Source organism: Delphinus delphis, chromosome 5, assembly GCF_949987515.2.
Source record: "Delphinus delphis chromosome 5, mDelDel1.2, whole genome shotgun sequence".
In the NCBI taxonomy this organism is placed as follows: Eukaryota; Metazoa; Chordata; class Mammalia; order Artiodactyla; family Delphinidae; genus Delphinus; species Delphinus delphis.
The window spans coordinates 117,555,715-117,582,859 of NC_082687.1; the positions used below are offsets into that span (position 1 = coordinate 117,555,715).

Sequence of the window (27,145 nt, forward strand, 5' to 3'; positions counted from 1 at the left end):
GTGGTTGTCAGGTGTTGGGGGAGATGAATAGGCAGAGGACAGAGGATTTTTAGGGCAGTGAAATTACTGTTTGATACTGCAATGATAGATGCTTGTCATTATACATTTGTCCAAACCCATAGAATGTACAACACCAAGAGTGAACCCTAATGTAAACTTTGGACTTTATGTGGCAATGATGTGTCAATGTTGGTTCATCACCTGTAACAAATGAACCACTCTGGTAAGGGAAGTTGATGGTGGGGGAGACTGTGTGTGGGTGGGTATGGGGGTATCTGGGAAGTCTGTACTTTCTGTTCAATTTTGCTGTGAACCCCAAACTGCTCTATTTCCTTTGCGTGTGTGTGCGTGTTTTATTGACGTATAGTTGCTGTATGGTATTATATAAGTTACAGGTGTACAATATAGTGATTCACAATATTCAAAGGTTATACTTCATTTATAGTTATTATAAAATACTGGCTATATTACCCGTGTTGTATATCCTTGTAGCCTATTTTATACCTAATAGTTTGCACCTCTTACTCCCCCACCCCTATAGTGCCTCTCCCCTACTCCCCACTGGTATCCACTAGTTGCTTCTCTTTGAGTCTGCTTCTTTTTTTGTTATATTCACTAGTTTGTTGTATTTTTTAGATTCCACATATAAGTGATAGTATACGGTATTTGTCTTTGTCTGACATTTCAGTCAGCATAATGCCTTCCAAGTCCATCCATGTTGCTGCAGATGGCAAAATTTCATTCTTTTTTATAGCTGAGTAATATTCCATTGTATATGTGTGTGTATATATACGCACACCACATCTTCTTTATCCATTCATCCATTGATGGATGCTTAGGTTGCTTCCATATCTTAGCAATTATAAATAATGCTGCTGTGAACATTGGGGTGTGTGTATCTTTTTTTGAATTACTGTTTTTGTGTTTTTTTGGATATATACCCAGGAGTGGAATTGCTGGGTCATATGTGGTTCTATTTTTAGTTTTTTGAGAAACCTTCATGCGGTTTTCACAGTGGCTGCACTAGTTTACATTCCCACCAACAGCATATGAGCGTTCTCTTTTCTCCACATCCTTGCCAACATTTGTTATTTGTTTTCTTTTTGATGATAGCCATTCTGACAGGTGTGAAGTGATATCTCATTGTGGTTTTGATTTGCATTTCCCTGGTGATTAGCAGTGTTGAGCATCTTTTCATGTGTCTGTTGGCCATCTGCATTTCCTCTTTCAAAAAATGTCTGTTTAGGTCTTCTGCCCATTTCTTAATCAGGTTGTTTGTTTTTTTTGATGTTGAGTTGTATGAGCCATTTATATATGCTGAATATTAATCCCTTATTGATCATATAATTTGCAAATACTTTCTCCCATTTAGTAGGTTGTCTTTTCATTTTGTTGATAGTTTCCTTTGCTGTGCCAAAGCTTTTAAGCAGGTCCCATTTGGTTTTTTTTTGCTTTGATTTCCATTATTCTAGGAGATAGATCCAAAAAAATATTGCTGTGATTTATGTCAAAGAGTGTTCTGCTTATGTTTTCCTCTAGGTGTTTTATAGTATCCAGTCTTACATTTAGGTCTTTAATCCATTTTGAGTTTATTTTTATGTATGGTGTTAAAGAATATTCTAATTTCACTTTTTTTAACATGTAGCTGTCCAGTTTTCCCAACACCATTTATTGAAGAGACTGTCTTTCTCCCATTGGATAGTCTTGCCTCCTTTGTTGTTGATTAATTGACCATAGGTGCATGGGTTTATTTCTGGGCTTTCTATCCTGTTCCATTGACCTGTATGTTTGTTTTAGTGCCAGTACCATACTGTTTTGATGACTGCAGCTTTGTAGTATAGTCTGAAGTCAGGGAGCCTGATTTCCTCCAGCTCTGTTTTTCTTTCTCAAGATTGCTTTGGCTATTTGGTGTCTTTTGTGTCACCATACAAATTTTAAGATTTTTTGTTCTAGTTCTGTGAGAAATGCCAATGGTAATTTGATAGGGGATGCCTTGAATCTATAGATTGCCTTGGGTAGAATAATCATTTTGACAATATTGATTCTTCCAATCCAAGAACATGGTATATCTTTCCATCTGTTTGTGTCAGCTTTGATTTCTTTCATTAGCACCTTATAGTTTTCTGTATACAGGTCTTTTGCCTCCTTAGGTAGGTTTATTCCTAGGTATTATATTCCTTTGGATGCAGTGGTAAATGGGATTGTTTCCTTAATTTCTATTTCTTTTAGTTTGTTGTTAGTATATAGAAATGCAAAATATTTCTATGTATTAATTTTTTATCCTGCAGCTTTACTGAATTCATTGGTGAGCTCTAGTAGATTTCTGGTGGCATCTTTAGGATTTTCTATGTGTCGTATCATGTCATCTGTAAACAGTGACAGTTTTACTTCTTCCTTTCCAATTTGGATTTCTTTTATTTCTTTTATTGTATCGCTATAAACTTCCCTCTTAGACTGCTTTTGCTGCGTCCCATAGGTTTTGAATTGTTGCGTTTTCATTTTCATTTGTCTGTTGGTATTTTTTAAAAATTTATTTATTTTATATATTTTATTTTTGACTGTGTTGGGTCTTCATTGCTGTGCGCGGGCTTTCTCTAGTTGTGGTGAGTGGGGGCTACTCTTTGTTGCAGTGCATGGGCTTCTCATCGCGGTGGCTTCTCTTGTTGTGGCTCATGGGCTCTAGAGCACAGCCTCAGTAGTTGTGGCGCAGGGGTTTAGTTGCTCCACAGCATGTGGGATCTTCCCGGACCAGGGCTCAAACCCATGTCCCCTGCATTGGCAGGCAGATTCTTAACCAGTGTGTCACCATGGAAGCCCCCTCTCTTGGTATTTTTTAATTTCCTTTTTGATTTCTTTGATGCATTGCTTGTTTAGTGGCATATTGTTTAGCCTCCATGTGTCTGTGTTTTTTTTGCAGTTTTTTTTCTTGTAGTTGATTTCTAGTCTCATAGTGTTGTGATTGGAAAAGATGCTTGATAAGATTTCAATTTTCTTCAATTTTAACAAGGCTTGTTTTGTTGCCCAGCATGTGATCTATCCTGGAGAATGTTCCATGTGCACTTGGAAAGAGTGTGTATTCTGTTGCTTTTGGATGGAATGCTGTCTATATATCAGTTAAGTTCATTTGGTCTAATGTGTCATTTAAGGACTGTGCTTCCTTACTGATTTTCTGTCTGCATGATCTTTCCTTGATGTAAGTGGAGTATTAATGTCCCCTACTATTCTTGTGTTACTGTCAGTTTCTCCTTTATGTCCATTAATATTTGCCTTATATATTTGGGTGCTCCTCTCTTGGATGCATATGTATTTACAATTGTTGTATCTTCTTCTTGGATTGATCCCTTGATCATGATGTAGTGTCCTTTGTCTCTTGTAGCAGTCTTTATCTTAAAGTCTCTTTTGTCTGATATAAGTATTGCTACTCTGGCTTTCAGTTGATTTCCATTTGCATGGAATACCTTTTTCCATTCCCTCACTTTCAGTCTGTGTATGTCTCTAGATCTGAAGTGAGTCTCTTGTAGGCAACATGTATATGGGTCTTGCTTTTGTATCCATTCAGCCACTCTGTGTCTTTTGGTTGGAGTATTCAGTTCATTTACATTTAAGGTAATTATCTATATGTAGTCATTATTGCCTTTTTATCAATTGTTTTAGATTTGTTTTTGTAGGTCTTTTTTTCCCCTTATTTTCCTCTTCTCTTGGGATTTGATGACTATCTTCAGTGTTATTTTGGATTCCTTTTTCTTTTTTGTGTGCATATATAATTATAGATGTTTGGTTTGTGTTTACTGTGAGGTTTTTGTATAGTAATCTCTCTCTCTCTCTCTCTCTCTCTCCCTCTCTCTCTCTCTCTCTCTCTCTCTCTCTCTATATATATATATATATATATATATACACATGATTGTTTTAAGTTGCTGACCTCTTAATTTCAAAGCAAGCTGGCTAAGAACAAAGCAACTAGTGAAAATGAAAGAGGTCTAGAGCCCGAGGCTTAGCATGTGTTCTTTTTTCTTCATTTTTACATCTTTATTGGAGTATAATTGCTTTACAGTGTTGTGTTAGTTTCTGCTGTATAACAAAGTGAATCAGCTATATGTATACATATATCCCCAGGTTTCAGTTTTTTTTTTTTAACATCAAATGCATTTTAAAACCCTGCATTTGTATTCTCCTCCCTTCATGATTACTGTTTTTGATATCATATTTTACATCTCATTGTTCTGTATATCCCTTAATTGCTTATTGTGGATATAGATGATTTTACTACTTTTGTCTTAACCTCCCTACTAGCTTTGTGTGTAGATGATTTCCTAGCTTTACTGTGTGTTTGCCTTTACCAGTGAGCTTTCTCATTTTGTAATTTTCTTGTTTCTAGTTGTGGCCTTTTCTTTTTCACCTATAAAATTTCCTTTAATTGGTTGTAGAGCTGGTTTGGTAGTTCTGAACTCTTTTAGCTTTTGCTTGTCTGTAAAGCTTTTGATTTCTTCCTCAAATTTGAAGGAGAACCTTGCTGGGTAGAGTATTCTTGGTTGTAGGTTTTCCCCTGTCATCACTTTAAATATATCATGCCACTCCCTTCTGGTCTGCAGAGTTTCTGCTGAAAAATCAGCTGATAGCCTTATGGGAGTTCCCTTTATGTTATTTGTTGGTTTTTTTTGTCCCTTGCTGCTTTTAATATTCTCTCCTTATCTTTAAATTTTGCCATTTTAATTATGTTGTGTGTTGCTCTATTCCTCTTCATGTTAATCCTGTATGGGACTCTCTGCGCTTTCTGGTTTTGGGCAACTGTTTCCATTCCCAGATTAGGGAAGTTTTCAGCTATTATGTCTTCTATATTCTCAGCACCTTTCTCTTTCTCTTCTCCTTGGAGTCCTATAATACAGACATCAGTGGGCTTGATGTTGTCCCAGAGGTCTCTTAAACTGTCCTCATTTCTCTTCATTCTTTTTTCTTTTTTCTGTTCAGTGGCAGTGATTTCCTCTACTCTGTCTTCCAACTTGCTGATGTGTTCCTCTGTATCATTTAGTCTACTGTTGATTCCTTCTAGTGTATTTTTCATTTCTATTATTGTATTCTTCACCTCTGTTTGGTTGTTCTTTATATTTTCTAACTCTTTGTTAAAAATTTCTAACTTCTTGCTCTGTGCATCCATTCTTCTCCCGAGTTCTTTGATCATCTTTACATCTGAACTCTTTCTTGGGTAGGTTGTCTGTCTCCACTTCACTTAGTTCTTCTTCTGGGGTTTTATCTTGTTCGTTCATCTGGAACATAGTCCTCTGCTGCCTCATTTTGTTTAAGTTGCTATTTATATTTTTATGTATGTGGTAGGTTAGTTATGTTTCTCAACCTTGGAGAAGTGGCCTTCTGTAGGAGATGCCCTATGCCTCACAACAGCACACTCCCCTCTTGTCACTCAAGCTATATGCTCTAGGGGTTCCCCCTAAGAGGGCTGTGTGGGTCCTTCTGTTTTGATGGGCTGACTATGTGGGTGGTCTTACAGGTTTGGGTGACCCCCAGCCTGGTTGGTTGCCAGGCCCTGCCTCATGTGGATGTTGCTGGCTGCTAGTTAGTGTGGCCTGGTCATGAGGCGGCTGGCTGCAGAACCCTAGGAGGCCCTGGGGCTAGTCCTGGCTCATTGGTGGGTGGAGTCTGGGTCCAGAAGACTCCAGGGCTGGTGCCAACTCATTGGTGGATAAAGCCAGGTCCTGGGGTTAGTGCCAGATTACTGGCAGGCAGAGCCAGGTCCTGAAGTTGCTGCAGGGCCCAGAAATCCTGGAGCTGGTGTCAGGTCACTGGGGCAGAGGCGGGGGTGGGGGGTGGGGGGCACCAGTTCCTGACACAGTTGGGTATGGGGTCTGGGGAAGCTTGTGCTGGCCTGCTAGTGGGCACAGCCAGGGCCTGGCTTGTCCCAGGGTGGGGTCTGGCCTGCTGTGGGTAGGCTGTGTCCACAGGTTGTGTGAGTGTGGTTTTCTTGTGTCTCATGTCTGCCCCCTGATGGTTGAGGCTGGTCTAGAGGCTAATACAGGCTTCCTGGAGGGCACGGTCAGTACCTGCCCACTGGTGGATGGAGCTGGGTCTTGGCCCTCTGATGGGCAGGGCCATGTGTAGGGGAGTGTCAAGAGATGGCTATGGGCTCAGGAAGTCTTTAGGAAGCCTGTCTGCTGATGGGTGGGGCTGTGTTCCTGCCCTGTTAGTTGTTTGACCTGAGGTGTCCAAGCACTGGTGCCCTAAAGGCTGTTGGGTAAGGCCAGGTTTTGGCACTAATGAGCTAGAGGGAGGATCCCAAAATGGCGGCCACCAGCAGGCAGGTCCGTGTGGTAGAAGGAGCTCCCCAGTGTGGCTGCCGCCAATGTCTGTGTCCCCAGGGTGAGCCTCAGCCACCCCTGCCTATCCGGGAGACTCTCCAAGACCAGCAGGTAGGTCTGGCCCTGGATCCTATCAAATTACTGCTTTTACCCTGGGTCCTGGTGTGAGAGTTTATGTGTACCTTTTAAGAATGAAGTCTCTATTTTCCCCAGTCCTGTGGGGCTCCTGAAATTAAGCCCCACTGACCTTCAACACCAAATCCTCTGGGGGCTCATTTTTCCAGTGCAGGATCCCTGGGCTGGTGAGCCCAACAGAACTCTCACTCCTGTGGGACAACCTCTGCTGTATAATTATTCTCCAGTTTGTGGGTTGCCCACCTAGGGCTATGGGACGTGGTTATATCATGAGTCCACCCCTCCTACCTGTCTCACTGTGGTTCCTGCTTTATGTCTTTAGCTGTAGAAGATCTTTTTTGGTAGGTGCAGTCTTTTTCATCAGTGATTGTTCTGCAATTAGTTGTGGTTTTTGTGTGCTCATGAGAGGTGATCTCAGGGTCTTTCTACTCTGCTATCTTGGCCAATCCTCTTCCAACCCAAAACTGCTCTGAAAAATGATCTATTAGAAGAACACACCAAAAATGTGTTACATAATTCGTGAGTCCATGTGAGAGTGACTGTGTTAGACAGAATAATGGCCCCCAAAGATGTTCACATCCTAACCCCTGGAACCTGTGACTATGCCACTTTGCATGGCTAATGGAGCTTTGCAGATACGATTGTTAAGCATTTTCAAATAGGAAGCTCATCCTGGATTATCTGTGTGGGCCACATGTAATCATAAGGATCCTTATAAGAGGGAGACAGGAGTGTTAGAGAAGACAATGTGAGGATGGAAGCGGGGGTCAGGGGGAGTGTGTGTATGTGTGACTGTGAGAGAGGAGAGTGCTTTGAAGATGTTATGCTGTTGGCTTTGAAGATGGAGGAAGAGGTCATCAACTAAGCAGTGCAGGCAGCCTCTGAAAGCTCAAAAAGGCAAGGAAATGGCCTCTAGATGGAATGTAGCCTTGCTAGCACATTTTAGACTTTTGATAGCCTGAATTATAAGATAATAAATTTGTGTTAAGTCAGTACATTTGTGGTAATTTGCTACACCAGCAGTAGGAAACTAATATCATGTTTTTTCAATGAAAATTTAAGAAACTGAATACAGAAGAGATAAGTACATATTTCATTACCATGTAAAAATCAATTCATGTTGATAGTGTTCAATTTCAGGAACCACCTGCTTGTATTCTTTACTGTCAAATGTGTTCTTTGTCTCTAACTTCAAAACTCCCACTGACAGAAGAAAATAGTGACTGTTATACTCACAATGCTGTGGTCTTTAAAACCAGTTTGTACAAAAATAGTGTAGATCTTCTTGCCTCTGCAGTTCCCTAATACCATTTATTTTTATTGGTTATATGATTACTCATGACGCTGCCTCATTCATTGTGCTGCCTGTGAATACTCGCTTCCAATGACTCAAAGTTTGTTCGTGTGCTTCAGTGCTGATTATCACAGATGCAAGTCTTAAACAGGATAGGCGGGAAAAAAATGTGAATGATAAGTTCTGGTCGTGTGAAATTTACTTTTCAGAATTTTCTAATATAAAATAGAACAACATATCTTCCAACTATGCTTCTCTCGAATTCTTTAGTGAATTCACTGCATTCCTAAAATGGGATCTCTTTCAGTGTTGACTTCACTCCTGCCTTCTATACAGCCACCAGCAGGAAGGAGAGAGGAGGAAGATGTTCTTATTTGCACATTCTCTGTGCTCTCAAAGGGCACAGCTTACAAGCAGACCCAGGAAAGCGCTGATTTACCACATTCATCAGACACAGGAGAGGACATTGATTGAAAAGACCCATTGGTATGAGCAAGTCTCTAAACCCTAACAGGAGGTAGGCATAGCTCTCCAAGAACATCATGGTGACAGTGGCTCGTATGGAGCTTTGTGGAGGTGGTCCTGTAAATAAGTTCCTTTGGAGAGCATGCTGTGGTCAGATGGGTTTACTGACACTCCCTGCCTTGACCCCCACCCCTCTGTAGGCTATACCTTAGGACAGCGCACATACTGAACACACTTACCTAGGATTTTCAACTTGCACTGGATCAGGGTAGAAAGAAACAAATCCCCAGTGTTTACTGTTTTTATTAGATTAATCACACCCGTTTTAGGACTGTGGACTGATGGCTGTCACCCTCCAGTCACATATCTGACTGGATTAAGGGTGGAACAGGAGACCAAGAGTGCCATTTTAGGGGTCTCCCTTCATTTGGAAACACAAGAGTGAGGAGTCAATGATTCCTCCCCACCACCTCTATCAAAGAGTTCTGTTGCCTGAATTTCTTGGGTATATGATCGTACAGTCTTGTGGCTTCTGACTTTGTACACTGTGAATTGTTTCCTCATGTATTTTGCAATTACGAATTTTTCTTTAGTGGCATTATTTCTGTGGAAATTTCATGGGCCTATTTGAGGCTGTGTTCTTCCAAAGACATTTTGCCTTTGCTTTTGCCAGTTGTTCAGGGATATTACCTGCCTGAGACTTCTTTTTCTGCTATTTATCAATAACTTGGGTAGTCCTGCATCACATTCAAACCCCAAATCTGTGTTAATGTGAGGATGGACTCAATGTTACAATTTTTTTTTTTAAACCAGAGCTCAGATTAAGACAGGCATGCTTCCTTCAGTTGTCCTGTGTCTCTGAGTGAATTTAACCCCCTCCCCTTTCTACATGTTGAGAGCACAGCTTTCAGAGTTTTCAGTCTTTCTTGGAGGGCCATTCCCCAAGTGCTTCACTGGATCTCAAGACCATGTTTCCTGGTCTGATTTAAAACCCCTTCATTATATAGATCTGCAAATATTCCCAGGCCTGACATAGTATCAGCTCACATGCTTGCTGATTGGATTTTTAATTTGCTTTATTTTGGCCTGTGGGGATTTCTCTTATTTTCTTAAAAGCTCAAATATACATTTAAAGGACATTAGCTGGAGTATAATATATAAAAATACTGAATCATCATGTTGTACACCTGAAACTAACATAATATTGTAAATCAACTACCTTCAATTTAAAAAAAAATGACATTTGCTTTATTTTATATAACATTCATAAGTATTCATAATATTTGTAAATATATTTTTAACCCTTATCATTTAAAAATATAAAATTTATAATTATTTAAATAAATTGTGAGAAGGCTTTCAAGTTCTCAAGTTTGCTACTTCTAGGTCTTCACATGTTTTCTTCTGCCTAGGAATACTCTTATTCCTTTTCACTTAGCTATAAACCAGTTGTCACACACTTAAAGAACCATCTGTAAACCCTCCACTCCCATCCTCAGTGCATAGACATGGCTGTCTCTTTGCCCTGGTGTGTAGCCTCCTCTGGACTAGATGCTTTGTGAGACCATGCCTATTAGTTTACCCCAGCCTGACACTCAGGAGAGAATCAAGTATTTATGAATGAATGAATGTCTTCTGTTTGCTTATTTTTATTTTTAAATGTAAATCTTGTCTTTTCCACAAGATCATTGGCCTCTAGCCTTTGTGAATTTTCCTTGGCTCCTAGCAATATGGTAAAACTCCTTGGGAGTAACTCCACCAGTGGTTATCAATTTATGAATTAAAGCCTGGTAACTAATTTTTCACAATAGAAAACAAATATTCTTACCCCAAATTGTTTTATTCAGTTTTTTTTTTCATCTTAAAATTCAGCTCTTTTCCAACTGAGAATTTCTAAAAGTGCTGTATTGAGTTTTCTGTTGTCCTTCATTGGAATTACCTTCTCCTTTCTTTATAAAAAATTCAATTTTATGTCAAATGGGAAAGGAGAGAAGTCTAGTCTTTCACTCAGTGTTTGTTGAGTACCTTCAAAGTACAAGACAGAGTACAGAGATGCTGGTGGGAGGGCTGTGTGATTCAGGTAGGTGTTCTTAGAGCAGGGGAGAATCAAGTATGTTTGAAGCCCTTATGAATGGAGCCAGAACAGAAAAACAGAAGCAGAGGTTTAAGAAACAGAGGAAATAATGATAGGACATGGTCCTGCCTTCATACACTCCTCCAAGTGCATTACTCATTCTAACAGACTTGGTAGAGCACCCTTCGTAACTACTTCTGTTGGCTTTTCTGGAGAGAGAGGAGCTGTAGCCGAGGTAGTTGTTGAGCATGTTTTATACTTTTTCTCCTTGGTCAGGGTACATCAGCGAGATCAGGGAATTCGTGATTTTCAGAGAGCTGGTTGGTAAAGGGGGAAGCTAGTGTCTTAGAGGAATATATGCTGGATTGGCGTCATATAAAGCCTAAAAAACACTCCTGTTGGGTAGGGGAAACAGTGATATGAAGTGAAATATGGCTCTAAAAGTAATATAGGGGATATTAACGTTTAAAGCTATTGTGATAGTTCATGTTCATTCCTTTTTTCTCCCCCTTAGCCATGCAGTCTTGTCCCTTAAATTCACTTAGAAAGATGAATCCTAGAATGTGCCATTGGGATTCTGTCAGATGACTGAGTCAACTCAGTTCCTGAATATTTACACACCACACACATACACACACATGCACGCTCATACGTACACTTAAAATGAGGCAAACACGCCATTTAATTAGATTTCTTTTGATTCAAATAATTATTTTGATTCCATTCATAATTCTTGTGGATGTTTATTTTGAAAAAATGGGTTGTAAATTAGAAACATAGAGTCTTTCTCCTGCAAAGGCTGAATATAGCTTAAAATCAAGGAATATTCTCTGCATGTTCAAAGTGTTTGTTAATTTGTTATATGCCTTAAAAAAACAGAAAATTATATACTGACATTTGCATATATCAAATATATCCCTGTTTGCTGAGAAGGCAGCACAGCGGATAGCAAGAATGTGGGTTCAAGAGAGTTGTCAAATGCCTCCCTTTTCTACAAGAAGGGATGATGTCTCTGTGGATGGAATATTGAGTATCAATCAGAGAGACTTCAGGTGATCAGTTATTGTTTGGGGAAAATCTTAAAGAAATGATCCTGAACAAAGGAAAGTAAGCAAATCTTAATTCCCCATTGATTTTTTCCATTTGTTTTTCTTTAGCTGGTAAAAATCTTTAAAAAAGCAGTTTTATTCATTGTTTGTACCCAGTAAGATTACTTCTTTAAATACAGCTGAAACTGGCGCACTCTAGTGATCAGAAGGTCTAAAATATTGTTTTACATGAGCTTTCATTTTACTTTTGCCTTTAGCTTTGTGAATTAGGCATAGCCTAGATATTCTGCTCCACGTGAAGAGGGCTTGTCTAGTGGCAAAAAAAGTAAATAACGAGTCAGAAATCTTGCATTTAATTATACCTCCATGCCTCTAGACTAGCAGCACTGAAGCACGGTGGTACCTGGGATCCTGTGATGGCACGGCATTAGCTATTACTAGATGAACTAAAGGAACGTTAACTCTAAAATCCCAAACAAAACCAGATCTGCTGGGTGTGGGAAATCTTGTATCTAATGCTTCTAGGTAGCCCATTTGATCCACTAAGAGTGGATTTGGGACCTTTTACTATTAAAATTCAAAAAGAGAATTAAGTGGAATAAATACCTGCTTTCAAACTAGACAGATCTGGGATCGAATCCAGCTCATGCCATTTGGCAAGTATTTAATTCCTAAGCCTTAGCTCCGCATGCAACCTGAGGATGGTAACAATCATCACCCTCTATAGAATTGTTAGGGACTTGAGAAGTGGTGAGGTGTATGGAAAATGTTGCCCTCAAACTGGTAGCAAAGAATATTAACAAGAAGACTATTACTGAGGTGTCTAGGCTGAGGAAAGAAAGGAGTTTATTAAACCACATCTTTTTCAGCTAACAGGACCACAGGTTAGCTTGATTAAAGTCTCTCAAACTATGGGCCCATTCTCCCTGCCTAAAATTCAGAGTCCCTAATAATCACACAACACTTATACCTGCTTGTTCACTCTTCTTTTTATTCTTACAAAGCATGGCAAAATGAGGAGGCAACTGACAAGCGAAGAGTTTGCGCAGTGGAGAACCACCCTGACCATCTCTTGACTTTACAGGGATCGTAGGTGGGTAAGTGTTCCTTTAAAGTGATTTTGTCATAGAAGAGTCACATGAAATGGTTCTCATGGTGGGGGGAGAGGAAAGACAAGAAATCAACATTCACAATTATTTAAAATGACTTAAAAGCTAAACATAATATACATAGTAACTCCTTTATCCTAGTACAAAAATAGTGCCAGAAACTATATATTTGTTCAAATGTATTGAAAAGGTGTAAGAATACAAATAGATATTAACAGTGGCTAGTGATGATTCATAAGCTTTTTCTTAAACTGAAATAGAAATTTATATTTTCAACTATTTACATGGTGTTCAACATCTATTAAGATATGTTTACACAGACTTTTGAGAAGGGCAAAGTGAGCTTTAATACTTTCTTCCTCACTCCCTACGCTGGAGCAGAAGGGGTCCAAAACTGTGTGCAATTTAACAGTCTAAGAGAACTCTTGAGTAATCTCTACCTGGCTAGCATATGGAAAAATAATCTACATAGTGGAATATATGACTCCTTACTTACATAAGGTGTTCTGTAAGCTATCAGCAGGCTAAGTGATTCATGCTTGCAAGAAGACAAGATGTTCACTGACTGACAGATTCTTAGTAAGTTCCAGGTAAAGAAGGTCCTTGGAAAACTACGTAATACATATGTTATAGATGGAAATGAAAGTGATAACTGTACCCTATATTTTCATGTTAAATCGGCAGGATCAGAAGCTGGTAGGTCTCTTATCCAGCACTCCCTGCAGAGACTGTGAGCTCCTTGAGGTCACTGCTCTCTCTCCCCAGTGGAGCACAGTGCCTGACATGCAGCAGGAACTCAATAAAAGGTGGATCGAGGCATGTCTAACACTGAGCAGTTACATTATACCACCTTGTTTTAACTGTAGTTGTTCCCAGGAGAGGAGAGCAGTTACATCCCTCCCCCCACCCCGCCTTCTTAAATCAATCTTGCAAAACAAAACAAGCAGCATTTCTTTTGATGGCCTGTAAAGCTTTAGGAGTACAATCAGGTGGAAACACAGGAAAATTGAACATCAGATTGGAGTAGGTCTAACATTTGTGCTCTGTGCTGAAAATAAAGGCACTTCACTGCTAGGCAAGAATATATCTGTAACCGGTTTCCTCCCGCAATCCATTATTTCCAGTACACTTTCATACACTTTCTTTTCTCCAACACTCCTATGGAAGGAAACCATTCTTCATAGTAAAGAGATCAGTGGTGAAACATCATCGTCCAGGGTTTGTACCGTGAGATGAGGTGCTCAAACAGCTCTAAATCTCACACATCTAGTGATCTGCATGAGAAGCCAAAGAAATGTACTATCTTTTTCTCAGTCTTGGAAACTCAACACAGGAAATGACGTAAGGGATTAGATACCTTGCTCTTTGGCCTGCTATCCCATTTCTGACAGTGGTCTCCAGGGCCCATTAGGGCTTACACAGTAGCTGCCTTCTGTGACATCCTCCTCTGAGACAAGGCTTAGCCCAAACATAACTCCTTCAACAGCACAACTTGTTCACACTCACAGAGGTTAAAGAGACTTACACAAGTTCACACAGGATTGTGGCTGGCAAAGGCCAATCCTGTGAAAAGTACAAGACCAGGCAATTTTATAGACATCTTCTCACAACTTAGTAAAATAGTGGGAACTTTTGGGGCTGAAAATTGAAATGAAATGGTATCATGGTACTCAGCTGTAATGAAAACAAACAAACTAATCTAGAGCAAAAACAACTTCTTGCTAGGTTACAGGTAATATAAATATAGGGTAGGGTGAGAGAAGACTACATATATATATTTTTTCCAACTTGAGAAGATACTGGAAAGGAAATATCCACATAAGAAGAAAATTTGTGCCCATGTACCAGGTAATAATCCATGTATGGAGTGATTTTCCTAAAAAATTAAGAATTATTTGAACCAAGTAACCAGTCCTAAAGAAGTATTCTTCTTCCGTATGAACTAAAATACCCAAAAATGAAATAGGTATGTCACTGCCCCACTTCTTTCAGTTTCTAAACTAGTAAGGTAAAATAAGCCATTATCTAAAAGTAAACCAAAAATTTATAATCTAAATACACTTTCTTGCTTTTTAAAATGACACACATACAAATCCTCCGCACATAGTCTACTGTGTCTTTAAAAATCTCAGTGACATATATTAGAGGGCTCTAAACAAACTACTAAAGTATTTGACTACTGATTTTAGCATAACTGCTAAATCACAATGTGTACGGCAAAAAGATAGGTTATTAAAGACTGCTATTCTTCAGACAGTTTTTCTGTACTAAGGAATTGTGTCTGCATGCATAGGTGTATACCAGTATGTAGATACATTATTTTAGTGACAGTCTTTGTAAGTTACACACCAGTGCCACCAAGAGGCAACCTCACAGACCTCATGTATATTACATAAAACAGAATAACATCTTGACAATAACAGGTGTCACAACAGTAATACATAGCCCTTACCGCTACAAAGTAATGGCAATACAATTTGTTTTGCTTTCTTTTTAAAACCTGAAGGGTAAGAATAAAGCCACTTTATGTCAAGATACGTATACACACTCAGAATTCTAAAAACTTAACGAATATGTTGAATTTTAGGTAGTTTAGGGAACAAATGGTTATGAATGGAAAACATGTTTTAATGAAAAGTCTTTGAGAATGCTGCATTATCATATCCCCAAGAGCTTTTCTATACAAACTAGTTATAGAAACTCAGAAACTTTGTTCAGGGGTGGGGAGGGGGGTGAACAGATCAAACAAATACCTCTCTTCCTACTCTTGCCCACAAACATTATTGCATATTTAGAGCAGATTTTCTTTTCCTGAACTAGGTTCTCAGTTCATTATCTACTTCTCCAATATGTAATAAAAGTGTCTTTAGGGGCACACATGTACGGTGGGAATACAATTAAATGGGCTCAAATTCTAAGAAAATGTTAACATTTTCTAAATGTACTAAAAGCTGTGAGAAGTAGATACCACTAACTACAAGCTCAGGGCCAGTGTTTAGGGTGCATACCCAAACTTCTGTGATTCTGGGTTGACTAGTCCTGTAAACCAAGACATGGCAGTTTCTCAGTCACGAACTCAATACTGCTAAGTTTACTCAAGCTTAAGGTTTCTTACCATATTGTTCGCTCGATTTAATTTTTGACCCTAATATCAAGCATAGCCCTTTGCTCTTTGTACTTTTCTCTGTACTCCATTTAACAAACAGAAAAAAATATGATTCAGTTTGTACCCTCTTATCTTATACAGTCATCTCTCAATTCAGGCTAATGCTCCCATGATCACTTTTTCTCGCTCTCCTGTTGAGTTTTAAAGTGTTGACTTACGAGCTATGGCTTATAAGGTGAGTGATAAGGAAGTTATTTAAAAAAGGAAGTTCGGTATTCAAAACACTCACTGACTGTCAGAAGTGTCTTCCAGCAGAACGTTCTCTTCACTGACAGCCATCCTCGGCTGTTCCGTTTCTGCATCACACTCATCCCTCAAAGTCAGTGACTGGATCTTCTCCCAAGGTTTCCCCTGCTTTCCATCAGGTAGGTTAGATCAAAGCGAGTATAGATTTATTGCATTGAAATGAGAAATTTCTCTCCTGCCTGTTCTCTAACAACAAAAAAAGCAAAATAATTAAATAATGCCTTTTCTTTACAGTACTACCTTATAGTACTTTCCATTTGTTTAGAGTTTTAACGTTTTTTGTTAAGGTAATACAGTGTTGACAAATATACCCCATTCCTCTTAAAATCCACTCAGCCAATATTTTTCTCTATTCTATGAAGGTTTTAAATGTCACAGAATATATTCACTTTGCTCCTAGCCTGTTTTTAAGAAAAACGATTCCAAACATTCTTGAAAGATTGGTAATTCAGAAAACACAAAACCAATTATTTAAAATCACCAGCAAGAAAAAACAAAAAAAACAAAAAAACCAGCCTCAGTGCAAGAATGCAACTTGTACCTCGCAGTACACAAAATATCACAAACAGAGCTCTTATCCATGTGCTAAGAGTAGGTGTCATTGATAATCTCAGTTCAGTGGCATAAAACAAATATACAGAAAATATGCAATAGTCCTCTAAAAACATTTCATGCTGTGTTGTCAAAAGTTGTGCAAAAATAAAAATACAGCAGTGGCAAAGTATACACCAAATCTGTACAGTGTATAGCAAAACTAGGCATACTGCAGAATACGCCATCTGTAAACTTCAACTCTGCATGAATAGGCCACTCAGTTCCGCTTGGCCTGGCTGCTTTCCCCATTAATCAATGTCTTCTCCTGCTGTTCTGCAAGAGCCTGCCATTTTTGCCTGTTCTTTCTGCAGCCATCCAGCAAAGGGAAACAGTCCTCCGATACGTGGGTCAGGGCCTAAAGAAAGAAAAGAAAGCCAACAACTAGATGGCAGCTAGGAAATAAGCCCTCTCCCCAGGCCTGACGCAAAGGGCCACATTGTACACTCACTTCATAAGCAGGCCCACTGCTGGGATTCTCACAAACTGTGTGAGTACAGATCATTTATGAATGATTCCTCTTAAGCTATACAGACAGGGAGTACATGCTGAGAGAGAGAGAGCAAACACACATTCCAAAATAACATTATTGAGCTATGGAGGCAGATCTGTGTGGAATCGGCTCTGCAGAGAAATAATCCATTTGCTTTTATGTAGTGCAAATGGTTCTCCCTAAGTGTTGACTGCCTTGAGAGCTGCTTAGTTTTTCTGTTTTTCTATAAAATGACTTTATTCAATGTACTTAAGTAGATTTTTATCCAAGATTATAATAAAGGTTAATTTATAACTATGTGTATATGTTTAATGTAACAACATTATTATGTTTAATGTGACAACATTATTATTTACCAACTACAGTGCCATAAATATTTAGCTACAAGAATGTTCACTGCAGATTTCTTTGTAATAGACAAACATTGAAAATGACTTAAATACCCAACAACGGGGTTAGGAATATCGTGTTACTATTTGGCAGCCATTAAAAATGTCATAGAAACACATTTGAAACAGAAAGATGTATCTTATATTACGGATTGCAAAGAGCAATTTTTGTTAAATGAAAAATTTGTGAAAATGTCATAAAGCATATGCACTGAAAGGAGATAACAGTGGTTGTCTCAGAGTAGTAGAATTATAAGTGATTTTATCTTTTTGCTTCTTCGTATTCTGATTTTTCTATAACAACATATTACTTCTGTAATAATGGTAAAAATGCATGTCTATATCAAATAGAATTCAACAGGGGAGTCAAATAAAATGAATCCTTGCACAAATAGGAAATGTAGAAAGATGAAATCTATAATGGGTGATTTGACTGTTAGTTTGACTATATTTACAGGCATGGGGAAAAAAAATCAAGAGAGACATGAGTGTCTACAACTGAGGAACTATTAATCAATCCACAAGAAAAGCATCTGTTATAGAAAGAATGAGATATTCAGGGATGTTGGAGACACTGCTCTGAACACACTTCTGCACAGATTGCCGAGAAAGGTGGGGAGACAGTGGTGCAGAGGCCTGACACCCAGTGTTCTTCTGTCCTGTTTTCTTTTGCTGTCTCTCCTGTCCTTCCCTCCTCAGCCACAGCTTCTTTCTTAAATTCATCCACTGGCTAGAACCCTGGACTCAGGCTGAGAACTGGATTCTAAATACAGTTCTCCCACTAACTACCTGTTTGGGACAAACATTTCATCTCCCTGGAAGTTGGACTTTTTACAGATTCAATGACGGAATCTGTGAAATGTCTGGATTAGAAGATTTCTAGGGTTTCTTCTGGTCTTGACAGTCTATGATTACACCATGATAAATGTTCTTTTCCCAAATACTTAAAACTTAAGGCAGTTTCCTGTTTAAACTTCTAAAGACAAGGACAGCATCTACTTTCTATATTTGGGGCATGAACATCAAAACTAGTAAATTGGATGTTTTAGGGAGAATATCTTTACTCAAAAAATAAATAAATAAGCAAAAAAAAAACCCAAAACAAAACCCCAAGCCAGCAGGTATATGGAAATGGGAACCTGCAATATTCTTCTAGCCGCTGCCTTTTAATCGTCATAAAACTTTTCTTAAGCCACACTATGACAATGAGAAAAAGTTAGATAACTATTTTTCCTTATTTAGGCCAAAAGTCAGACTTAAAAATAATACGCTCTTAAAAAGAACATAGAGTATGCACAGTGTACCTCCTGGAGGGCAGTAGCGCTCACACATGGTTTTTCTTAGCGTTCCCTACATGAATTTGCTGGATCCCAGCATGTGGTAGGCACTCGCTAGGTAGTTATACATTAATGAGTTAACATTTTTGAGAAACAGTAAATATAAAATGTGTTCCTTATTCAGTACAAACAGCATGTTCATTAGCAAAAGAAATTATCCTGATAATTTTATTTCTAGTTTGTTGATTAAGACGCAAAAAATATACGCCTGGTGTTAGTTGCTTCAATTTACTTTAGGTTTTAATTCATAACATGGTCAAATTTTAGTAAGCCTACTAGTTTTCATAATAAATACCTCATACAGTTGCAAGCAGATGGCATCTATGAATCCAACTTGCATACTTGGGATTTTGTTTTTCTTCTCCCTGTTCATTAGGTCCTGAAAACAGAAACAGACACACACAGATCTGCATTTACTTAAAGAACACAATGCAAGTTGGCTCTAAAAAGATGAATCACTGGGTTAGCTGAGGAAGGCTATATACCTGCCTACCTGCCTTCTTACCACACTCAGGAAGGCCCTGGTCCTCTCTCCCGTGTTCGCCCCGGCTGTGACTTTCCCCACATGACCCCCAGAATTGATCACTGACCTAGAATCAACTGCTGACCTACAGTCAAGCACTGACCTAGAGTCCACTGCTGACATGTATTTGGAGAACACACATGCTTTCAAACTGTCTGCTGATGTGGAATCAAACACACTCAGCTTTGTGGAAAAAGGCACTGAGGCCACAGTTGATTACAATTCAATTCACACAGAGAGCTTTTTGAGTGAAGATTATGCAGATGTCACTGCTGCTTATTCCCAGGAGCTCATGACTGGTGCAGCGGACAAGCCCAGCACCTCCATGGGGAGCAAAGAGTATGTGTCAGTGCTTGTTTAAAATGAAGCAAATTCTCCATTAGCTGCGACCATCACTCTGCTACCCACCATTTCCTGAGAAGATTCTGAGCTTCTGAACAAGCCCACTACTACATAATAGGAGACTGAATAACTGCAAAAGACTAATGAGACATAGGATGTACCCAGTGGAGGATAAAAAGCAGAATGGAGGGCTTCCCTGGTGGCGCAGTGGTTGAGGGTCCGCCTGCTGATGCAGGGGACGTGGGTTCGTGCCCCGGTCCGGGAGGATCCCACGTGCCACGGAGCGGCTGGGCCTGTGGGCTGTGGCCCCTGGGCCTGTGCGTCCGGAGCCTGTGCTCCACGGCGGGGGAGGCCACGGCAGTGAGAGGCCCGTGTACCGCAAAAAAAAAAAAAAAGCAGAGTGGAAGGAATGGTACACAGACGGAGGAGGGGCATCTCGTAACCATGTCCCATTTAATGTGGGCTCAGTAAATGTTCATTTGAATTGAAAAAAAGACTCTATGCTTCATTTCCAGGAAAAACTTCTCCAGTGGTTTAAGAAGAATCTTCTTGTATTCGAGATTCCCTACACTATACAGAAAGGCAGTATGTATCCAAAAATCTTTAAAATCTGTGTGCCCTACAACACAGCAATTCTGGAATTTATCCTAACAAGGTAATGAAAATTGGCCCACAGATGTTTAGCAACAAAGATGTTTATCAAAGTGCTGTTTGTAATAGTGAACTCTGCAAACATTGTACCAAAAAGTAAATTATGGTTACATCTATTTCATGTAACCATTATATATGATATATAAGACAGCATCTGTTAGAATGAAAAATGGCTTATGATATTTAAATGCAAAAAGTAAATTACAAAATATAGGTACAATATGATGACTTGTTATTTGCTTGTTTTCTGTAGCAAACATGTATAATCTTCTAGTAAGAAAAGTTTTTAAAAATAACGAGAAATTCTGTTCCTAAGATCTCATAGAAGCATAAAAAGAATCTACAATAAAAAAATGTATATGAATAATTCCTACCAGCAAGGTCTCATACTTACAGCAGGCTCTATGTTGAGTTCTTTTCTCTCTCTGTCTCCTTGGTCAAAAAATTCAGTGGCAACAAGTTCTGCTATCTGAAATCAATAACAGACTAAGTTTGGGTAAATAAAAGCATATTACTCCGTAAAACAGAGACTTTAAATGAAGATAAAATCTATCAAAGCTGTAGCTTTCAACCACATCAGTAAAATTAGAATAAAGCAGTAACAACTAATAGAAATTTTATTTGTTTTAATGTGTACCTAATCACAAAGGCTAGAGTTTGTAATCTTCTATAATTACACAGAAAAAAGCAACATTATTTCAACTTCATCAATCAGTGGAAAAAAAGTACCGCGTGCCCATCTGTATCATAATCAACGATATATTTATTAAGCATCTGTTGTATGAGGTGCTGTGTAAAACAGTATCAAATAGGTCCATATACTGAGGCTGATTGATATGCCTTTTAGGTTTCTTTTAATCTACCAGTTCCTCCTCTTCTCTTTTTAAAAATATTCCTTATAATTTTGGTTGTTGTGGAATAAACTGGGTTGTTAATCCTGCAGTATTCCACTGTCTGGATTTTGTTGATTGTGTTTGCATGATGAAATTTAATGTTTCTCTGTACCCTGTATTTCCATACACCAGTAGTGAGATCTAGACACTTGATTAGATTGAGACTTGAATTTTTTTTTTTCTGCCATGACTGTTTCACAGGCAGTGCCCTGTACTTTTCTCAAGGGCTGTATAATGCCTGGTTGCTTCTCTTTGTGAGATTAACAACCCTTCATGATCTTTGTCTAGATTCACTAATTAAAAGGCTGCAAAAAGGTAATATGCAAAGCAATCATTCCTTTTTCCTTTATAGCTGAAATAAAATAAAGTTCCCCATATCAATTATTTAGTTACCCTAAAGCAGCAGTCCCCAACCTTTTTGGCACCAGGGACCAGTTTCGTGGAAGACAATTTTCCCACGGACCAGGGTCGGGGGTATAGTTTTGGGATGATTCAAGTGCATTATATTTATTGTGTACTTTATTTCTGTTATTACATTGTAATATATAATGAAGTAATTACACAACTCACCATAATGCAGAATCAGTGGGAGCCCTGAGCTTGTTTTCTACTTGTCACTCACTGATAGGGTTCTGATATGAGTCTGCAAGCAACTGATTTATTATGGTCTCTGTGCAGTCAAACCTCTGTGCTAATGATAATCTGTATTTGCAGCCACTCCCCAGCGCTAGCATCATCTCAGCTCCACTTCAGATTATCAGGCATTGGATTCTCATAAGGAGCATGCAACTTAGATCCCTCACATGCGCAGAGCATAGTAGGGTTCGCACTCCTATGAGAATCTAATGTCACCACTGATCTGACAGGAGGCAGAGCTCAGGCGGTAATGGGAGTGATGGGGAGCGGCTGATGAAGCTTCACTCACTCACCCGCTGCTCACCTCCTGCTGTGAGGCCCGGTTCCTAACAAGCCATGGACCAGTACCAGTCCTTGGCCCGAGGGTTGGGGACCCCTGCCCTAAAGTACAATTTGTATAAGTAAAGCACGAGAAATACTTGATTTTCTCTACTTTAGTTACTATTAAAAAAAAAATAACTTGGTTCTCAAGCATCCACCAAAGATGGCTGTGGAAGGTTTTGTTTTATTGTTTTTATTATTATTTTGAACTCTTGGATTTAAACATTATAATGTATTTCAATCCTCACTGACACTCAGACGTTGTTCCATTTTGGCCAGTTGAGAGCACATTAAGTTGGCTTCTTTGTTCTTTTGACATGGCTTCATGAGTCTTTGATAGCTTCCTTGCTTTCTGCTATAACAAGATGTTCTAGGCTCATCTTGTACATTGCCTGCTTTGGAACCACAATCAGCCATTTCATTGTGGAGGCCTAATTCCTTTAAACTGAGGTATTTGGAGACCTCAATCTGGGCACTAGGTTCATTCATTACTACCAGGGTGATCATTGTTTTTTAAGCCCTTTTAATGGATGGAGCTAAGATACAACGTAAGTTCATACAGTATTTCCTATTCAAATTCAGAACTACGGGATTTCTGCAAAACCTTATCCACCTTAGATCTTTATCTTTCTACTCATGCTGAAAATCCTACTTCTCAACAATACCCATATAATTTTTCATTTGCTTTTATCCCACATCACCCACAATGATGACTGAATATCTATACAAAATTACCACTAATATGATTAAAAACAGTTTTAAAGGTTTCTTTTTTTTAGAGTTCTTTTTGTTCTCAGTGTACATCTCACCAGAGTTATATGGTCAAATTACTGTTTTAATGTCACTTGGAATAAAACAGTCCCTCTCAGTGTGTTTCTGCAACCAAAATCATTTTGTTTCATTTTACTTTCAAGGTTAAGTGATTTTTGAAAAATTCAATTTATTTTATAACTACAAGAGCAATTTACATGGTTCTAAATTAAATCTACAAAACAAGTACATGCAAGCAACTCTAGCTTATATCTCTGTTCCCTCTATCTTATTCCCTCCTTCCCCTGAGGGAAAAAATTAACTTTTTTGTGATTAATCCTTCTGTTTTTTTAAAATATAAGCAAATATGTACATATATTATTTCATCTCCTTCTCAGATAAATGGTAGGATACCATACCCAGTTTTCTCTGCCTTGCTTTTTTTTTTTTTTTTTTTTTTTACTTATAATATATCTTTGTAATCACTCCCTGGTAGTATATAGAGAATTCTTATTTCTTTTTGCTGTTGCAGAGGATTCATCATGTAAATGTACTACACTTTATTCAATCAGTAACCTATTAATGAACATTTGGGTTATTTCCAGTGTTTGTTATTACAAATAGCACTAAAATGAATAGGCCTGTGTAAATGTCTTTTTATATTCTTGCCAGTACATTTTTGGGATAACATTCTTAGGAGTAATGGTAAATGAATTTGTGTATTCATATACTTCCAAAGGGTTATAGTATTTTGCATTCCTTTTTTTCCCACAGCTTCCCCAACAGAGTATGTTGTGAAACCTTTGGGTGTTTGCCAATTGGACAATTGAGAAATGGTGTCTCAGTGCTTTTTTTAAATGAAGTAGAATTTACATACTGTGAATTGCATAGACCATGGGTATACAGTTCAGTATATTAATAAATGCATGCAACTAGGTAACACACACCCCATCCAAGAAACAGAATATTTCTGTCACCCAGAAGGTGCCCTCAGGCCCTTGCACAGTGAATCCCTGCACCTTCTTCCCTCCCTCCCCAGCCAACTGCTACCCTATCAATTACTTTTGCCTCTTCCAGAACACCACATAAATGACATAACAGTATTCTTTTGTATCTGGCTTCTTTTGCTCAGTTTAGTGTTGATGAGACTAATCCATGTAGTTGCCTGTATCAGTTTCAGTTTCTTTTCACTGTTGAGCAGTACTCCACTGTGTGAAGGAGTAGTGTATTACAATGCATTTATCCACGCTCCTGTTGAGAGACTTTTGGATTGTTTCTAGTTTCTGACTATTAGGAGTAACGCTGTTATTGTAATGAGATTCTGTACAAGTTCTTTTGTGTCAGTGTAGTTTTTGATTGTTTGGTTTTTTGTTTTGTTTCATTTTTTTAAGGCCACACCACGTGGCATGCAGGATCTTAGTTCCCTGACCAGGGATCGAACCCCTGCCCCCGGCAGTGGAAGCACGGAATCTTAACCACTGGACTGCCAGGGAAGTTCCATGTGTCAGTGTAGTTTTAACTTGCATCTTTCCTTATGATTGAGGTTCTCAGAACCTTTTCAAATGAGTAAGAGCCATTCACATTTCTTTTTCTATCAACTTTTTGTTCAAATCTTTGGCCCATTTTCCAGTAGGGTTGTTGGCCTTTTTCTTCTCTATTTTTAAGAAGTTCTTTAATATTTATTAGGGATATTAACTATCTATCAGATAAAAGTTGAAAATATTTTTACCTGTTTTTCATTGTCTTTCTCTGCTTATAGTGTCTTTGCCATGCAAAAAATTTTCTTAATTTTTTAATTTTCTTGTAATCAAATTTGTCAGTCTTTTCCTTTATTGATCCTGCATGTTGAGCCATGGTTAGGAAACTTTTCTCACTCCTTGTTTATAAAAGAATCCACAAACGTTTTTATTTAGTACTTGTATGGTTTAATTCTCTGCACTGAACTCTATGCCCCATTTGGAAGTATGCAGAATAGATCCAATTTCGTCTTTTGCCATCCGGCTATGGAGATGGGAAAATCATCCTAACCTTATTTAGTAAAGTCTATTTTTCCCCCAGTTATTTGAAATGCTATCTTTATTATATATTAAACGTTCTATGCAATTCTAAATGTTCTATTATGTTCCACTGGTCTGACACCAATACCAAACTTTTAATTATAGAGGTTTTATAGTGTTGCTTTTTATGTCTGGACCCCAACTTCACTGCTGTACTTATTCAGGGTTTCATTCAGAAAAAAGAAAGAGTAAGTGAAAAGACAAATTGTTCCCTCTTCCATTCTCTTTCCTATTTGGAAATGGGCATATAGTCTTTTATTATGGAGCAGGAAGGTCTATAAAGACATTTCTTGAGTGCTTGTGGCATGTCAGCTTTAAGGCACTTTGGAGAGTGCATTCCTGATACCGTTTTCTCAGCATTTGTTTCATGAGATGAGCCTGTCATTACTGGGCTCCATGACTATGCAGCCCAGAGCTGTGACCAACAGCAGTGGTCAATAATCTCAGGTAGTACATTTAGGATTCAAGATGTAATCTCAAAAAACAAAACCACAACATACACATCATTGCATATATACCCACCCCTTCTTTTAGCTTAGGGCCTTTATCGCCACTGCAAAATGTTACAGCAGTGAGAGAGGATGTATTTCTAGCCTCCTAGCCACAGGCCCTGATCAGATCCTTCCTGACATCTTATATCAACATGTCCTATACTTCTAAGCACCAGAAGTGTTTAAGTTCTACTTGTTAATGCCTATTTGGAGTTGAGGTATAGCCTAATACGCTAACTGTAAGAAAATTTAAGTTTGCTTCTTCTAAACTTTAATATTATTAAAGGGCTGTGTTAAAAAAAAAATCCCCAACTAAGCCAGCAGTAGTATTGGAATTAAGCTTTATCAACAGCTAGGTTTGCTGTGTTAATATAGATGCTTTCTTTCTTAATATATCTTACAAATATTATTAAGTGCTAATGAGTCCTCTAAAAAAGAAAACCTGTTTATGTCCAATTATCTGCTTTTAATACTACTTAAAATTTAGATAAAAAGTTCCCCAAATACTTCAAAAACTATATTTAAGAGCAAAGATTTATCTTATTTGGACTTTTTAATTATTACTTTTATCATCACTAAGCAACATACCCGTTGTTGGATAGGCCAGGGTTTTGTAATTGCAGAAAGATCACAAGCTGTCATCAGCATCGCTCTGTTAAGGGAAAAAGAAGCCCAATACTCCTGTTTACTTTTATGTGAATATAAACCCTAGTAAATAGTTACTAATAAAAAAGTTAAATTAAAACCCTCTAAACTACGAGGATGGCAGTTTATAGACTAAAGAAACAGAAATAGAATTTACATAGAAGCAGGGCTGATACAGTGATATCACAGTGTCATTGTTTTGGTTACCCAGTGAACTACTGGAATTTGCCTTCACACTGCCTCATTTATCTCCACATTAGCAGCAGGAGAGAAGTTATTAACCTTTGAGCACAAACTTGCCTGCTATTATTATTTTTTTTTACTTTGGTCTTCCAATCTCAGTGACAGTATGATGAAAACACACTGATTACTAATAATTAACCATTAAAGGATAACTTCAGCTGTCCTACTGATAAAAGTTCCATGACAGCAAGAACTATGGTGGGTCATCCTAATTCACTCAACACATGTAGTGACTCCTATGTGAAAAGCCTTTGAATTATTGAACAGTATCTGCTGGAGAAAAGAGGGAAATGAGAGGATGATGCTGGTTATTCCTTCGCTTGTTAGAGAAGCTGAAAACCATACTGGAGTCTGGAGTCTGTGACAAGGCGCTCTACAACTCAATACTGTATAAAACTACTGTATGAAAATAGTTCCCTCTTTAGTGCAGTGTTTTCCCATGTCAGGTCCAAATACCTGCCATCTAATCCTTTTAATTTGTTTGAAGACATAGGCAAAAAGGCCGTCACTGTCATATAGAAGCACTCAAGGTAAAGGACTGTATCACTTGTCCCTCTCGGGAAACCCAACCTAAAAGTACATTCTCCCTAACCATATTAGGCCACAAAGAAAATAGTTTTCTGCCTCTAATTCTATCTCTTATACCAACTCCCTCGCAAGTAATGAGTGCACCAGAGAAATCTTTAATCATGAAGGATTTCAATAATACTTGCCAATACAAACTGCCTCCCCCAAAGAAGACTATGCACCTGTGTGAGCTTAACTACAATCTGGACTGTGAAGAGTGGAAGAGGCAACGCAAGCACTAGATGTCCTGAGTGCTTGTCTGCCGAGAGGTCAGAAGTTAGGAGAGTGGAGCAGTGAAAACTGTGGCACAGTCTTGGAATTGTGGTCAGATTCCACTTTTGTCATTGAGAAAAACTGTTCACGAATCACAGTA

General features: G+C 38.5%; 1 protein-coding gene across 2 annotated transcripts in view; it reads right to left on the minus strand.

Moving 5' to 3' along the window:
* Positions 1–15,852: 15,852 nt before the first annotated feature.
* PDE5A (phosphodiesterase 5A) overlaps positions 15,853–27,145 on the minus strand; it is a 135,915-nt gene continuing 124,622 nt past the window's right edge. For both annotated transcript variants that reach the window (XM_060012937.2, XM_060012938.2), the window contains exons 18-21: positions 25,906–25,969; positions 20,564–20,638; positions 18,949–19,032; positions 15,853–16,792 (exon numbers count right to left, since the gene is read on the minus strand). In XM_060012937.2, coding sequence (XP_059868920.1) covers positions 16,655–16,792; positions 18,949–19,032; positions 20,564–20,638; positions 25,906–25,969 — 361 coding nt within the window. In that variant the 3' untranslated portion in view covers positions 15,853–16,654. The remainder of the gene's footprint in view (positions 16,793–18,948; positions 19,033–20,563; positions 20,639–25,905; positions 25,970–27,145) is intronic.